Raw genomic sequence first — 16,938 nt, forward strand, 5'->3', positions numbered from 1 at the left:
CCCTGCAAACACCTATTGCCCCTATGTGTGCCCCTCATATGTGAACCTTATGTGTGTGTATTCCCTCCATTGACATATATCTGTATGAGAAAATGTACTATATGTTTAAGGGAAGAGTATTCCAATGTAATTCTTAGAATGTTATTTCCCTCAATGTCTTTGCAATTGGGTCCTTTAGTGAAAACTAGAGGAAAAATAAATATATCTATATGTCTCATGTACTATTGCTTTGAGTGGACACAAACTTACAGAGTATCTTGAAGCTTGGGGAGGGGTTCTTCATGTGAAGAAGAGAGTGCCTCACTTTAAAAGGAGATTAGGGATCAAAAGGGAAATAGATTTTTTGGGGAGAACTCCTGGGCATATATCCTAGGCTGAGAAAGGAAAGAAGACTGGACCTGAAAACCAAAGGAGCAGAGGGAGAAGGAGATGGAGAGAACTGGAAAGCCCCTATTTTAGGCTATACTCTAAATCTATTCTGTGTCCCTGAGATCGATTCATGTTGTCCAAAGACACCATCATCACTGCCTCACAAAATGGTAATAAAATAACTTTCGATAGGTTGTCTACTCTGCTGAAGATAAGTATTTTTTCCTAAAAAAGGGGAGTTCATATCTGTGACCCTGTGATGAAGGTAGGTATAACCCCAAAACCACACCAATAACTCAGCCCTTCAAACAAAGTGACATGGGACACATGTGGCCAAGCAGCAGCCTTTTAGTGGAGAATGAGACAGCGGCCAGAGCGGTGCTGTCCACAGTGATCTCTGATTTGCATAGGAGATTATCCGAAAATGAGTTATTTCCTCTTCCTCTCTCTCTCCCTCTCCCTGTCCAGGCTCCCCAGGGTAGCAGTCAGGGTGCTAGGCCTGAGGGGGCCCAGCAGCCTCTCAATAGCGGCATGGATGTCTCCGCTAGTGGCAATCAGTGCTTGCATGTTGGCATCATGGTTGGAGAAGCCCATTGCCTTCAGTTGGTCCAGTTCCTGCTGGAAGCGGCCCTCTGCTGGGGGTGGTGGCAGTAGTGGTGGCGGTGGGGTCTGAAGGGTATTGGGGTTCGCATGGGCCAAGGCCTGGAGGAGCTGCAGCACAGCTAGTGTGGGTTGCTGGGAGGACACTCGAGAGTTTGACCTACCAGCCACACCTCCCCCATGACTCCCATGGGGCCTTCCAGAACCCCGAAGGCAGGGTTCCAGCCCTGGAATTTCCACAGAGAGTGTCTGCAGGCCCTGCTCAATCTGTAGCCAAGCCTGTAGAGCCCGTGGATTAGTGAGGATAGGTAGCAGTGGCAGACGGGGCCTCAGAGGGCTACCGGCAGTGAGCTGGTGCAATAGGGTTGGGTTTTGATGCAGTACATGCAGAGCATTTCTCAGGGTAGATGCAGAGGGTATGGATGGGCCTGGCAGGGAGCCTTTGCCCATAGTTGGGGACACATCCTGTGATCCAGGTCCCAAACCCATGCACAGATTGGGCATACCAGAGCTATAGGGTGACGTAGGTTGTGTTGAGGCTCCCAGAACCTGGCCCTGCACCCCAGGCCACGTATTTCCCAGACGAAGAGGCCCCACTGAGGGAGAAGAACTAGAAGAACCAGACAAGGAAGCCGGGCCTTTGGCGCAGTGAGCTGAGGCCGGAACTGTGAGCATCAGCTGTTGGATATCAGCATAGACCTGTCGCAGAGCATTGTCGCCCCCAGGAACAGCCTTTAAAGCCCCCTGGCCTCTCTCATCTGCTCTTAGCATCAACAATTCCCTCAGCAGAGCAGGGCTCCTCAGGGCCTCAGGCACTGTCTCAGCAGCTTGGGCTGGTGGAGCAGTCTGTGGCTGAGCCACCAGCCGTCCGGGTCCAGTGCCAGGAGAAGGATCAGTGCTGGATGGCGTTTCACCCAGCAGACCTTGTGTGGAGGGATCATCCAGAAATTGCACCATAGCTTCAGGGACTGCCATGAGGAGCTGAGTCAGATGGCCAAGGAAGTCTGCCAGATCCGGGGAGCACTGGGCTATGCGGCCCAGCCTGGCCAGCAGACCAGCAGCCCCTGTGCTGTCTGAAGACCCGGGGCTGTTGCTACCTGGGAGAGGTTGATTTGAGGATGCAGGAGTGGCAGTTGTATGGCATGAGCAGGTGAATCCAGGAAAGCGGTTCCGCACCACCAGATAGACAGTGGTGCCATCGAGGACTCCCCTCTGGTTCAGTGTGTCCTGGTCTCGCAGGATCTTCCCTGTAAAGATAAGCACCAGACGATTCACATCACAGTTAAGACGTTTTGAGATCTGCTCTTTGAACTCCCTGATACTGCAGTTTTCTGCCAGGGTGAACTCCTGGCGCTCCTGCGGGGTCTTTGCTATTACTGTGATGATGCGCGGCGACTCCCGGCCTGCCACCAGCCTGCTGTCGCCTGCTTCCTCCCGGGCCCTCTCCATGCTTCAGTGACGTGACAGTGGGTCTGTCTGCCCAAGGCCTCGGGGTGTGGTGCCAGACACCGTGGGGGATGATGTGGAACGCTGTGCCTGCTGGGGTAGGGAGCAAGGTCGGCCTCGTAGAGAGACCCCTGCCCCCTGCTCTGTGCCTATCCCAACTCTCAGCTGGGTGCTCACCCCCGTGGCTGTATAACCCTGCAGTGACCTGGCTCCCCCTGTACCCAGGACTGCTCCCCATCAGCATCTGGACCGAGGCAGAGCTGGATCCTTTGCCCTGGCCTGCCCAGACCCTTAGGGAAGGCTCGGGGAATGTGAGCTCAGTAATGAGGTCACAATGAGGAGCTACAGCCATGAAGATGATGGGGGTTGGGCACCAGCTTCTAGAGAGATAGAGGGGGAAGCAGGACCAGGGTCAACCATAGGCAGAGTAGGGACCTGCTTTCATGCTGTGACTTAAAAGAGCCTTATGATGGACTCTTCATGACCACCAGCCTATCATGCTGCCTGAAATTCCATCATTAGGATCATCTTCCTATCTGTTATGTGTCACCATTTCTAAATCCCTCTTGAGAGGAAGAACACATTAGGCCAATATCATCCTGTCTATGCTATAAGAAGAATTGGGAGTTGTTTTCTGAAATGATCCAAGATCTTGACATAAGCTGAATGTAATATGGGATAAATAAATATAAAGCCCCACACTTGGGGTCAAAAATCAGGTGCACAAGTCCATAGTAGGGAGGAAGATTTATAAACAGTTCCTGTGAAAAACTATGGGAATGTTAACGGACCTAAGCTCAATTTACCAGTTAACAAAGTGACATAATCCCAAAAGCTAATGCAGGCACAAGATGTATCTGGAGTGTTATTATAGCCAGAATAAGAGTAGTTTGTCTTTCTAACACCTGGAATCATTGAATTCAGTTTGGGGTTCTGCATCTTAGTGAGTACCTCGACAAACTGGACTGCATCTTGAGGAGGGCAATCGGAATGGTGTGGGAACTGGCTGATGATTAGTTTCAGGGAAGAAAAAAACTCAAGAGGAGCGAAAGAAGGATTTGTTAAGTGGCTTCTATGTGCCAGGCACTGTGCTAAGCAAATACTTTACAAATATTATCTCATTTGATCCTCATAACAACCTTGGGAGGTAAGGTTGCTCTTATTATCTCCATTTTACGGTTAAGGACACTGAGGCAAACAGAGGTTAAGTGAGCTGTCTAGGGGCACGTGGCTAATAAGTGTCTGAAGCTGTATGTGAACGTGTGTTTCTCATTGCAGGCCCAGTGCTCCATCCACTGTGCCACTTAGCTAAGTTTAAAGGATTTGTCATTAATAGAAGAAGGGTTTAGACTTGTTCTGATGTGCCCCCAACTACGAATAGAACTAGAAATAAGGAGGTGGAAGTTGCAGAGACACGGGTTTAGGCTTCATATCCACGGACAAGACAACTTTTTCAAAATCTGTGATATCCAACAGTGAAATGGATTACTCTTCAATAATCACATAAGCTCATAGTTGGAAGGGACGTCACACAGATAATGAATACAAAAAGGGTAATGTAGGCATATACTGAAGGAAAAAGAACAATAATTGGTATATGTATGGTGCCCTAAAGATTTGAGGATGTTTTAGCGCAGTTGATCTTCCTGACCGATCTCTACCAAGCAGGTACCATCATTATTTGCCCCATTTTTACAAGAGGATGAAATTTTAGGCTTAATGTCAGGAACAACTGCCTAATAATTGTTGTTGTTTAGTCTTTTCAGTACATGTCATGACCCCATTTGAAGTTTTCTTGGCAAAGATACTGGAGTGGTTTCTCATTTCTTTCTTCAGCTCATTTTACAAATGAGGAAACTGAGGCAAATAGGCTCACACAGCCAGTAAATGTATGAGGCCAGATTTAAACCCAGGTCCTCCTGACTCCAGGGCTGGCTCTCTATCCACTGTACCTAATAATTAGAGCTGTTTAAAAGTAGAATGGGCTTGCCAGAGAGGTGGTGGGTTTCCCTTCCTCCAAAGTCTTCAAGCAGAGGCTGGATAGTCACCTGCCAGGTACGTTATGGTGGGAGATTCCTTTCATGTCTGGCTTAGACTGGATGGCTGCAGGGATCCCATCCAATTCCTACTTATATTCTGTGATTCTAAGAATCCCACCTCTGGGGGCAGCTAGGTGGCGCAGTGGATAGAGCACCAGCACTGAAGTCAGGAGGACTTGAGTTCAAATCTGGCCTCAGACCAAACACTTGATACTTACTAGCTGTGTGACCCTGGGCAAGCCACTTAACCCCAATAGCCTAGAAGAAGAAGAAGAAGAAGAAGAAGAAGAAGAAGAAGAAGAATCCCATCTCCAGTCTGCTACATTGCACTTAGTCCCTGTAAATTTATTTGAGATTGGCTATTGTGCCAATGAATTGGAGGACAGAAAGCAAAGAATAACCTTCCCTCACCTCTTCTAAGCATCACCTCATAAATTCTATCTTGTGTTACAAATTCTTACCTTTGTTGCATACATATGGTCATCAATAGTCTTCCCAGTGTTGAGACGACTTGCAATCATACGTGGCAGTCATAACCAGACACATATTCTAAATGAGAATCTAATGTGACTATGACCTCCCCAGCTAGTCCTGCCCCTGAAGACTCTCAATGCAGCCTAAGACTATACTTGCTGTTCTTGATTGTCAATCAACTAATCAATAAAAATTTATTAAGCACCTACTATAGACACTGTGCTAAATGCTGTCACACATATTATACCGTTGAATTGTATTGGGTTTATATGCCAATGTAATCTCCAGAAATTTTCCAGATGGATTTCTGACTAACTATACTTCTTTCATCTTAGATTTATAAAGTTGAGTTTTTGGATCCAAGAGTAAAACTTTATATTTATTCTTATTTAATTGCATTCCTATTAGATTTGGCCCAGTATTCCATCTTGTTCCTCTTTGAATCCTGATTCAGTCCTTCAGTATGTTGAATCATCAACAAGCATCTATTAAATGCCCACTAGGTGTCATGTACTGCACTAAATACTGAGGATGCCAAAAAAAAAAAAGAAGAGAAAAAGCACAAAAATCTCTTTTCTCAAAGAGACAGTCTAATTGGAGAGATGATACAAAAACACATGGGCAAATAAGGTGTGTCTGTGTACATATTTGTGTATATATGAGTTTGATAAATTGGAAATAGTCACAGAGGGAAGGGGGATTGGGGAAAATAATATGTTAGTAGTATCTCCAATCTTTGTGTCTTCTGAAAATGTTATAATCTTGGCATCTATGTCTCTGTCCAAGTTACCAATAAAAATAACATAGAACCAAGCACTGACCTCTGGGGCTACCACCAGCAAGCCTTCTTTCAAGCTGATAATGAATTGTTGATGGCTTCATTCCATTGTTCAACCAGTTCAAAAGTTAACTAACTATACTATCACCTAAACTGTATCTCTCCATCTTTTTTTCTACTAAAATAGAATGAGAATTTTTATTAACATTGTCAAAAAGGAAACAATGTCAGTCTGGCTTGACTTTTTCTAGATAATCTCATATTGGCTTTCTGTAACGACCATTAGCTTTTCTAGATGTCCACTAATCATCCATTTAATAATAGTTTCTACATTTTTGCCAGTAACCAAAGTCAAGTTCACCATGTGTGTATGTATAATATGTATTTATTATGTTACACAAATTATTATATTACACATCAAATTATATGATATATAATAATTTGTATATTATATACACATACATACACATATGGAAGAATGCAGAATTCTTGAAAGAAATTATTATATCCTCGTTTTTTCCTACCTATCTGACCACTACTTCTGGGTATCCTTATGTTGTATCCTCATGTAGATCATACCTTTTAACCTTTTCTGTCCTGCGGCCTCTTCTCTTTTCCTTCTCTACTACTTCACTTGGTGATTTATCAGCTCCCACAGATTTAATTGCCATCTCTATGCTGCTGATTCTCAAATCTATATATCCTGCCCCAAACTCCCTGCAGACCTGCAATCTCACACCTCCAACTTTCAGATATCTCGAACTGGATGTCCAGTTAAACACAACATGTCCAAAACAGAATTAACCATCTTTCCTCCTAAATCTTTCCCCCTCCCCTTCCTACCTTCCAGTAGTGGGCAATAGAGAGTAACACTATCTTCCCAGACTCTCAGACTCACAACATAGGGGTAATCCTTGCCTCTTTGCTACCCCATACCCAGTGTGTTGCTAGGGCCCATGGTCTGCACTGTGGCAGCATATCTGAAATACTCCCCCTTCTCTCCTCTGACATTTCCACCACCCTAGTTCAGACCCTTATCTCCTCATGCCTGTACTACTGCAATAGCTTGTTGGTGGGTCTTCTTGCCTCAAGTTTCTACTCCAATCCATTCTCCATTTAGCCAACAAATTGATTTTCCTGAAGTGCAGATCTGACCATGTCCTCCCCCAACCCCTCTACTCAATAAACTCCAGTGACTCTCTATTGTTTCCAGGATCAAATACAAAATGCTCTGTTTGGAATTCCAAGCCCTTCATAACCCAGCTTCCACCTACGTTTTCATTCTTCTTGCACTTTGCTCCTTTCCATACACTCTTCAATCCAATAATACTGGCCTCCTGGCTCTTCCATCTCTCAAGACACTCCATCTCTCAGTTCTGGACATTTTCTTTGGCTGTCCCCCATGTCTGGAACGTTCTTCCTCCTCACCTTCACCTACTGATTTCTCTGGCTTCAATTAAGTCTCAACTAAAATCTCATCTTTTACAGAAATCCTTTCCCAACCCTTCTTAATTCTAATGCCTTCCTTCTCTTAATTTCTTATTTGTCCTGTTTATAAGTTGTTTTGTATGTATTTTATTTGCATGTTGTGTCCTCTATTAGATTGTAAGCTTCTTGATGGCAAGGGCTGTCTTTTGCCTCTTCTTCTATCCCCAAAATTTAGAATAGTGCCTGATACATAGTAGATGATTCATAAATAAATGTTTATTGATTGATTGATGAATGAATGTATAAATGAAAAGGCATTTAAGCACCTACTATGTACCTAGTACTGTACTAGGCACTGAGGCTATAAATACAAATAAATACAATTGGTCTTATTCTCAAGGAGCTTACATTTTAATAGAAGGACAGCAAGTTGAGGGAAATAGTGGCCTGAGAAGGAAGTCTTGAACAAGAGAATCACAGTGATTGTGAGAAGAATCATAGAGCAGTCTATTGGCATGGTCTTTCAAAAGGTAATGGTACTGATTTAGTTGTTGTTTCTGAAACAAGAGATAACAAGGAGGAGGAGGGGATAGGAAACTGGGGGACTTAGGGTATGGGGCAAATGGCAGGATTCTTGAGTAGCCTGGGCAAGATTGGCAAGTATTAGTGAAAATTAGAGGATGAATAGAAGGTTGTAAACTTTTGTGACTAGAAAGATGTTGATGTCCTCAACGTAAAAAGGGAAAGACATAGGAAGGAAGACGATGAGTTCCATTGTGGACATGTTGTGATTGAGATACCTACAGGATTAGATGGTTTTCAGCAGGTATTTGCTGATATAGGTCTGGAGGTTAGGAAAATGATTAGGGCTAGCTATACTGGTAGGGGAGTGACCTGCATAGATATTGTAACCTAATTTATGGAAAATGAGATCTTCAAAAAACGGTATAAAAAGAGAAAAGAGGATGACTTAGGACAGACATTAGGGAACCCCTAATGTTTAAGGGGTGGGACATGGATAATGATCCAGAAAAAGAGCCTAAGAAGCAAAAGAAGATAGGTGGGAAGAGAATCAGGAGAGTGAAGTGTCATGAAAGCTGAGGGAGGAGAGAGTATGCCAGAGGAAAGAGTGGTGTGTAGAGCTGCAGAGAAGTCAAGAAAGATGAGGACTTACTATTCTTCCTCACCTCTAACTTTTAGTTTCCCTGGTTTCCTTAAAGAAGTTTTGCCTTCTTTGGAATTGACATTAGCTTGACTTTTTCTGAAATTACCTTTCATCTAACCTGTATATATCTTGCATGTACCAAATTGTTTATGTGTTTTCTCCTTCGTTAGAATGTTTGTTTCTTGAGGATGGGGACTGTTTTGAAGGCATGGAAAGTCAAGTTAAAGTTGTTTTAGGATGGGAAAACCTGGAGATGCCTGTAGTCAACATAGAAGGAACCTACAGTTAAAGAGAGATTGAAGATAAGAAAATGAAGTGTAATGATAAAAAGGGTAAGAGGTGGGAGTGAATGGGATCAAGGGTAGCCATAAAGGGCTTGGCCTTAACAAGGAAAAGAGGAATCTCAGGGACACAGTGAAGGAGGTTTGGTGGGTGATATTTTGAAGTCTCTAATGGGGAAAAGAGGGTGTTCATGAAGGATAGCTTTTATTTGCTCAGTAAAACAGGAAGTAAAATCCTCAGATGAGAAGGGGAAGGGAAAAAGTGAATATAGGAAGCTGAAGGAGAGAAAGAGGTTTGGAATAGTCACTGGAGGAAGTTGGATAGATAATAAATCAAGGAAGAATAAAAAGATTACCATGAAGCAATGAAAGGGAATTTACATTATACAAATTTGGCAGCTAGATGGCACAGTGGATAGAATGTGGGGCATGGAGTCAAGAAGACCAGAGTTCAAATCCAGCTTCAGGCACTTACTAGCTGTGTGACCCTAGGCAAGTCACAACCTTGTATGTCTCAGTTTCCTCTTCTGTAAAATGATCTGGAGAAGGACATGGCAAACTGCTCTAGTATCTTTGCTAAGAAACCACAAATGGAGTCACGAAGAGTTGAAAAATGTCTGAACAACAACAAATTTGCAGCAGAGATAGCACAACTGTACAACTTCTTATAATTACATTGTCAAAAATACTAATATCTCATCAACTTTGATATTTAAAAGATTTGTATCATATAACAGAGGGAAGCAAAGACATAGAATGGCAGGTTGAATACAAAAACACGGTACATCCTGTAAAAATAGCTTCAGTGAATGTAAAGATTAGAATAGGTCTCAACTGTTGTCGAAGTCTCAGGTCAATAAAAGGGCATTTTAAATGACAACATTTTAAAGATCAAAGATCAAAGAAGGAATTGACTTGAAATGAATAGGTCTGTTAGAACATATAAATAGATAATAGCCAATTGGCTTACTTTTTTCTGCCAAAAGGAATGATTTTTGAATTAGGAAGAATATTATAATAATGAATAATTGAGAGTTTGTTCATAACCTAGATAAGCAAGCCTATGGTAAGAGAAAACCTTGTTCTCTTTGTGAGTTAAGAATGTTTATCCTCCAAGTACAGGTTGAATTGATGGTCCACTGTCAATCAACAAGAATTTACTGCGTGCCTGGCACTGTGCTGGTGATACAAAAAAATAAAAATAAAAAAGGCAAAAAGACCTTGTCCCTGCTCAGTGTAATGGGAGATACAACATATAAATAATACATATATGATATATACATAACAAATGGAAGGTAATCTCAGAGAAAGGTGGTGGTGGTGAGATCTGGGATGGCATAGCAGAAGGTAGAATTTGAGCTTTATAGTGAAGGAAACCAGGCAATAGTTCAGACTGCAAAGTTGTACCATGAGCTCAGTTGTGATTCTTGTCAAAAAATTATGGGATAAGGACTAAAGCTGTGATTTCATTGTTCTAGTGAACACCCTCTCAACCAAGACAAATCAAGGCTTTCTCTGCAATGTATACAGTCTTAGAGAGTTGCCTAAAGCACTGAGAGATTAAATGATTTGTTCAGGGTCCCCCAGCCAGTATTTCTGAGATAGGACTTGAATGCATCTATTCAGCTCCAAAGCCCAGCTGTTGGTCCATTTGCTTGACAACAATTTCAGACCTCATTATCAAAGGAACAGTTTGTGAGCATTTAGATAAGGACAAATGGTGGTCACTAAGAGCTTGCATGATACCTTTTGATCTAGGAATCTACTAAGTCTGTAATACAAAAGAGACAAAAACATCAAAAAGGAAAAGAACCTATATATACAAAAATATCTACAATAGCTCTTTTCTGGTGGAAAAGAATTGGAAATTGAGGGGATGCCCATCAATTGGGGAATGGCTGAACAAGTTGTGACACATGAAATGGAATACTATTGTGCTATAATGAACTGATTCTGAGTGAATGAACAGAACCAAGATAGATTGTATGTGGTAACAATATTTTAAAATGATCACTGTGAGTGATTTAGCTATTTTCATCAATATAATGATCCAAGACAACTCTGAAGGACTTATGGTGAAAAATGCTATCCATCTCCAGAGAAAGAACTGATGGAGTTTGAATACAGATTGAAACATATTTCTTTTTAACTTTTCTCTTGTGTTTTTTTTTGTTCTACATTTTCTTTTATGGCCTGACTAATATGGAAATATGTTTTGCATGACTACATATGTATGACCTATGTCAAAAGGTTTGTCTTTTCAGTGAGGGAAATAGGGAGGGAGGCAGAGAATTTGGAACTCAAAATTTTAACGACAAATGTTAAAAATTGTTTTTATGTTTAATTGGGGAAAATAAAATAAACTAAATAACTTAAGCATAAAAAAGAGCTTCCATGACTTGCTTAAGAGCTTGTCCTGCCAAAGTAACCTTAGTTTCTTTCTTAGTTGGTAGATCAGGGGGTGTGGGAGGCATAGAATATGTAGATTTCAGCAAAACATTTGACAAAAGTCTTATATCAATGTGGACAAGATGGAGAGATGTGGGCTTTGAGTGGCATTATTTAATTTAAAACCAGATAAATTACTAGACCAAAAGAGTAGTTGACATTAACTTGGGGTTGATATTATCTCGGAAAAGAAAGGGCAGTGAATAGCATTTATTAAGCATCTTCTGTGCACCAGTACTGTGAAGATCACCCCACTCATTGACAGCACTTTGTTTTTTGGCTAGGCAAAGGGGTTAAGTGACTTGCTCATGGTCACACAGCTAGTAAGTGTCAAGTTTCTGAGGCCAGATTTGAACTCAGGTCCTTCTGACTCCAGGGCCGGTGCTCTATTCACTGCAACACCTAGCTGCCCCTGGTTCAGCACTTTTATCAGTGGTCTCAGTGAAAGCATCAGATGCTTCACTCGTCAATATTGCACATAATACAGGAGAAATAGCTAACATGTTAATGACAGAACTGGTATTACAAAAGACCTGAAAATACTAGAACCAAGGACATAATCTAGTAGGAAAAGAGGAAATATAATAAAGATTCTGTTTGAAATGAAATAAGGATATGTGCAAAAACCCTCCACTTAGATTCAAATAATTAACTGTAAAAGTACAGAATGTTAGAGACATGGCTAGATGTGAAAAACTAGATGCTTGCACAGAAGAGGCCTGGAAACTTTATGGGCTGCAAAAACAACAACAGTCAATTGTGTGAGGTGGTAGCCGGAAGAGTTAATTTAATCTTGGATGATTTTGGTAGAAACAAAACCAATAGTAAATGGCAGCCCCAGAATTTTAGTCTGGGTATTCAGAAATAGAAATATTGTTCCCAGAATTTGAACAAGTGTCAAATGAGATTATATCTGTAAAGCATTTAGCAAATGACCTGGCACATTACAGTAGGTGCCTAATACTTGCTTATTCCCTTCCCACTCCTCATCCCTAGTCCAGAACAAGGGAGATATTAGTCTTAGCCTACTCTGCCCTAGTCAGAACTCACCTGGAGTACATCACCTTTTAGGAAGGTCATTGACAGTGTGCCCTGTAGTGTAGATGTAGATCAAGAGCTGGCCTTGGAGCTGGGAAGGCTAGAGCCTAAAGTCCTGCCTCTGACTCATACTGGCTATGACCCCAGACAAGTCATAGTAGGTTGCTATAGGCATCTCTAAGCCTCTGAGATACATAGATGGTCTCAACTCTGATCGAACCAGGTAGTGTCCGGATCTAGGTGTTCACTATGCCAATGCATCACAAATCCCATCCCTATGCCTATTCACTGACAAAACAGCACATTAAGAAAATGAGTAACCTGGAAGGAAATGAGCCTTCCTAATTGGCTGAAGGAAGTAGAGAGAGATGTTAGGCTGAAGAAAAACAATTAGGGTACACAGGACAGGTAGCTCTGCCCTAGGTGTTAGTCTTCTTCCCCCTGCCCAATTCCTCCTTCTTAGCTTCTCTTCCCTGAGGATTTAGAGGGATATAGGATCTTAGACATCTATCATGTCTTACTTTTCAGGTACAGAAGCTGAGGCCTGAAAGCGGAATTGATTTGCTTTAGGTCACACACCTAATAAGTAGAAGAATCAGAATTTGAACCTATTTCCCCTGATTACAATTCCATAGCACTCAATGGTACCACTATGTTCCTGTTTCTCTTAAATCCACTCCTGCCATACCACTCCCACGTTCCCTGTTAAATTCCATCCAGCCTCTTCCTCGCTCTCTCCAATTCCCTCCTAAATTCCCTTCATCCTCCTTTCTGAAGATCCCCCCTCCCCACACTCATCCCCCTCTACCCACCTCCCCATTCCCACCAAATATGAAGACCAGAGACATTGATTGACACCGGAAGTTGGATGTAATTGCATCCTTGAGGCAGGCACAGGGCAGAAAGGACACTGAGCAGAGCAGACCCCTGAGATCTGGAGGTCATCTGGTTGTACACTGACCCACCTTCTCTTTCTCTCCCTCTCTCTTCCTCAGTCATCTGGAACAACACTTTTTCCACGTAAAGGGCATCTCGGTAAATTTAGTTCATAGTGTGGCTGCATTCCAAAGGGGGTGCAGCAGGGAGTGGGGCAGGTCCGGGGGCAAGGGCAAGAGTAAGGGAGGGTCATTCCTGTTAGGATGCCTGTGACTCCCTCAGCTTCTCCACAGCCCTGTCCACATCACCCTCTGAGGCAATGAGGGCCTGGAGGTTGGCCTCTGGGTTGAGAAAACCTATGGCTTGCAGCTGTTCCAGCTGGAGCTGGAACTGGGCCTCAGGCTGCTGCAATGGTGATGAGTGCAGCTGGGGGCTGGTGTTGGTCAGGAACATCTGGAGGAAGGGGGTAGACTGAGGTTCTACCCCAGCCAAGCCTCGACCAGGGACACAGTTCGGGCAGCTATTTCTGGGGGCTCCTCTGGGTTTGCCACTGATGTTGGATGGTTTAGGGGAAAGGTGCCCATCTCAGCCTCAGCAATGACTGATGGGATCCCCAGGACTCCCAGGGAAGGTATGAACCAGAGCAGGAGACGGGGAGCCTCGGTGGCCAATGTTTGTAGGCCATTCTCAATTTGCAAGAGGGCCTGTAAGGCGCGAGGGTTTGCCATAGCTGCTTGGAGGTGGACAAGCAGTGGAAGCTGACTTTGCATCTCCTCCTGAAATCGTAGGGCACCCCGAGAGGAGGTGTCCAAGGTGACTGGTCGTGGGGGCCTCACATAGGTTGGCGTAGCCAGCCATGCAGGCTCTGGTGCCTGGGGGGCTCCAGCGAGTGGGGCTGGGGATGAGGTCATAAAGCCATCCCCACTGGTGGCTGTCAGACCTGACACTAGATTGGGCATGTTGGTGCTATGGCCCTTGGGGCCTACACTAACATTTTCCTCCTTATCCCTATTGGAGCGGCTAGTTGTAGAGGGTCTCAGAAATGCAGGGCAGGTGGACTTGGCTTTGACTGCAAGAGGCTCTTTGTGTAAGGACTGTCTGGTCCCAGACTGCTGGGCTGGGGGTACTGTGGGGGACACATGGCCACCTGATAGAGTTGTTGGACCAGGCTCTTGATCAAGACCCAGAAGGGATGGCGGCCTCTGCAAGTAAGCACCCAGGCCCTGTGGGGTATCAGGGACCTGCTGTAGGTAGCCTGCTAGCCCTATGCTTGGGAAGCCAGGAGACCCTTCTTGGGAGTTTGATCTGAGTGTGACATGCCTGGAATCCTGGCCCCCATGCTGCCACTCCCATCCTCCAGCTGTGATCCCATATTGGCTGGCCCAGGGATTGGGGAGGGGGTCACAGTTCTCAGTCCGAGAGGGCTGACTACATCCTGAACTGTTGGTACTGGAGGTGGCGGCAGCAGCTGCAAAGGGGTTCCCACCGAACTGCTCCTGCACTGCATTTAGCATAGGGTCCATGACATCGGTGTACATGGTCCGCAAGGCATTATAACCACCAGGGATGCTCTCCAGGTAACTGAGTGCCCTGTCTTGGCTCCGCATCATTTCCTGCATCATGGCTGGGTTACGCAGTAATTCTAGGGTCTGGCGTATGATTTCTGGGTTGTTGAGGATATGACCAATCTCTGGGTTATGCTGGATCAGTTGCTGCATGTAGGGATTGTCATGGACCAGCTGATGGACCAGGCCCGTATTGGAGAGGAGGCCCTGGATGAAGGGGTCATCGATAATCTGGGCCACCAGCTCGGGCACAGAAATGTGGTGCCACAGCTGGCTCTGCAGGTCAGGAAAGCTGCCAGACGTGAGACCCATTCCACTGAGCCCCTTGAGGACACCCAGAGTGAAGGAGTGTGCTCCGCCAGGGTGGACTGGGACTGGTGGTGGGGATGGAGGGGGTGGAGGCGATGGGGCTAGCTGGCCAGGGGCCAGGCATTCTGGTCCCCCACCCCGCTTCTGCATCTTGATGACTAGGTGTATGGTGAGCCCATCATGAATGCCACACTGGACCAGGGAGTCTGGGTCCTTGAGGATCTTTCCAGCAAAGATAAGGACCAGTTGGTCAGGGTGAGCCTTGAAATGCTGAGAGATCTCCTTCTTCAGCTGCTGGATGGTGCAAGTGTCCTGTACTGCAAACTCCTCCTTGTCCTTGGGAGTCTTCACTGTCACCTTGATGATGTGGGGGTCCGAGGTGGAGGCAGGGCTGGCTCGGGGTGGGACCTCTCCGCTCTTGGCCATGGTGGGCAGAAGGGCTGGGTCGGTGGGGACGCAGCTGAGGGTGGGGAGATGTGGCCTTAGGGTCTGGGCCAGGGGAGGGGTAAACTTGCAAGGAATTGCCTTGAGAGAGTAGGGGGTCCAGCACACACAACTAAATGACAGAATGCCTTCCCTTTGGGAGGTCTCCATTACTCTCTAATGGGCTTCCTACCTGCATGGAGTTGATTCTTTGTAGGGCCATGGAGGGGCCGCAAGGGAGAAGGGGACTTTGGAGAGTCAATGAGGGACTAAGTGGTTGTGGGAATTAGAGGGGAACAGGGGTGGGATTAGCCCAAGGTGGGAAAAGGAGTGAAGATGACAAAGGCCTAGAGCCCTGCTCACAAAGAAACAGAGCTCCCAGCCTGGGTGCACGTACCAGCCAGCCGCAGCCCCAGCCCCGTCCTTCCTTTCAGACAAGCCTCCCTGTGTCCCTCATCCTCCCCTAGCCTGGGATGGATGCCTTCTGGGCTGGAACCCATCCTCCTGCTCTAGCCTATTGTCTGTGATCTCAATGCTGACATCACAGCCACATAACTTCTTGGGGAAGTCTTGGAGCTCTAGAAGTTCCCCTCAACCATTCTGTCTCCAGGGTTCTTCTCCCCAACAACAGACCATGAAACTGCTCCTCCTCGCCACAGGCATGCTCCTCACAGTCCTCCAAGGCTCCCAGATGTCCAAGGCCCCAGAGAAAAGTGTAGACCTCATGAACCATGGCCAGAGCTAGAGAAGAGAACATCTTACTCCCAGCTCATAGTTCACCCATAGCCTAGTTCAGGGGTGGAGAATCTGCCACCTGGAGGCCACTTTGACTGAATCCAAACTTCAGTGTGTAGTTTGGATGCAGTCAAGGGCCCCACTTGAGGACCTAGGGGGCCACATGTGGCCTGGAGGCGCAGGTTCCCCACCCCTGTCTAGTTCCTTGGGGTGGGGGGAGTGTCTTGTGAAGAAATAAGATCCCAGGAAAGAAAGGAGACTGATTAGTCTACCCTGCATGGAGAGAGGAAAGGAGGTTGGTCATCTACTGTTTTTTACCCATATTCCTTTACTAAGCATTTGTCAAAGGAAAAAAAAATATTCTTCACAATTAGTGCTGATATGTCAAGGATGCTAAGTGGTTTCCTGTTCAGTTATGGGTTTCAGTAGAAGACATCTGAAGTACTGTTTAACCCTGAGATTTTGGGGATCTGTCCTTCTATATTTCTTGAACTTCCATTCTGTATTTCTGGGCCAGTAAATGTGGACCAAATTTGAAAATGGAAAGAGGAAAAGGAAGAAACATTGAATAGGAAGATGAATGTTGAGCAAAAGAAAGGTTCTCAACTGTTCTCTCTTTCTCCAGGCTTTCCCCCTTCCAGTCTAGCCTATACAGTACAGCAATTTAATCTTTCTGACACTCAATATGTATCACATTGAACCAGTATGGTGTAGTAGATAGAACTCTAAACTTAGAGTCTAGAAGACCTACGTTCAAATCTTGACTCAGAGTAGTACTAACTATGTGACCGTAAGCAAGTCACTTATCTGGGCCTCATAGTCCTCATCTACAAAATGAGGACTTGTCCTCTGAAGTTCCTTCCTGCTTAAAAATCTATGCTCCTAAGAACATAGGCCTTCCTGTCCCCACTGAAACCCTTAAATGGTTTCCCATTGCCAAAAAAGATAAAATCCGAATCTTTAG

The 16,938-nt window shown here is 44.9% G+C and overlaps 1 protein-coding gene across 1 annotated transcript; it reads right to left on the bottom strand.

Moving 5' to 3' along the window:
- Window positions 1–694: 694 nt before the first annotated feature.
- LOC110195050 (uncharacterized) lies at window positions 695–15,756 on the bottom strand. Its single transcript, XM_078146209.1, has 2 exons — window positions 13,423–15,756; window positions 695–2,419 (listed from the first exon to the last, which is right to left on the bottom strand). Exons 1-2 carry the CDS (start codon window positions 15,408–15,410, stop codon window positions 799–801), a joined length of 3,609 nt encoding a protein of 1,202 aa, XP_078002335.1. The 5' UTR covers window positions 15,411–15,756; the 3' UTR covers window positions 695–798.
- Window positions 15,757–16,938: the final 1,182 nt, after the last annotated feature.

The sequence above is a fragment of the Phascolarctos cinereus genome, unplaced genomic scaffold (genome assembly GCF_003287225.1).
Source record: "Phascolarctos cinereus isolate Bilbo 61053 unplaced genomic scaffold, phaCin_HiC Scaffold_726;HRSCAF=1367, whole genome shotgun sequence".
In the NCBI taxonomy this organism is placed as follows: Eukaryota; Metazoa; Chordata; class Mammalia; order Diprotodontia; family Phascolarctidae; genus Phascolarctos; species Phascolarctos cinereus.

Excerpts from the sequence above, each read along its gene's own strand:
- LOC110195050 (XM_078146209.1), bottom strand. The coding sequence starts at position 15,410 with ATGGAGACCTCCCAAAGGGAAGGCATTCTGTCATTTAGTTGTGTGTGC. Across the intron at positions 2,420-13,422 it reads GTCGAGGCTTGGCTGGGGTA|CATGGAGAGGGCCCGGGAGG; the intron begins GAACCTCAGTCT and ends ACGTCACTGAAG.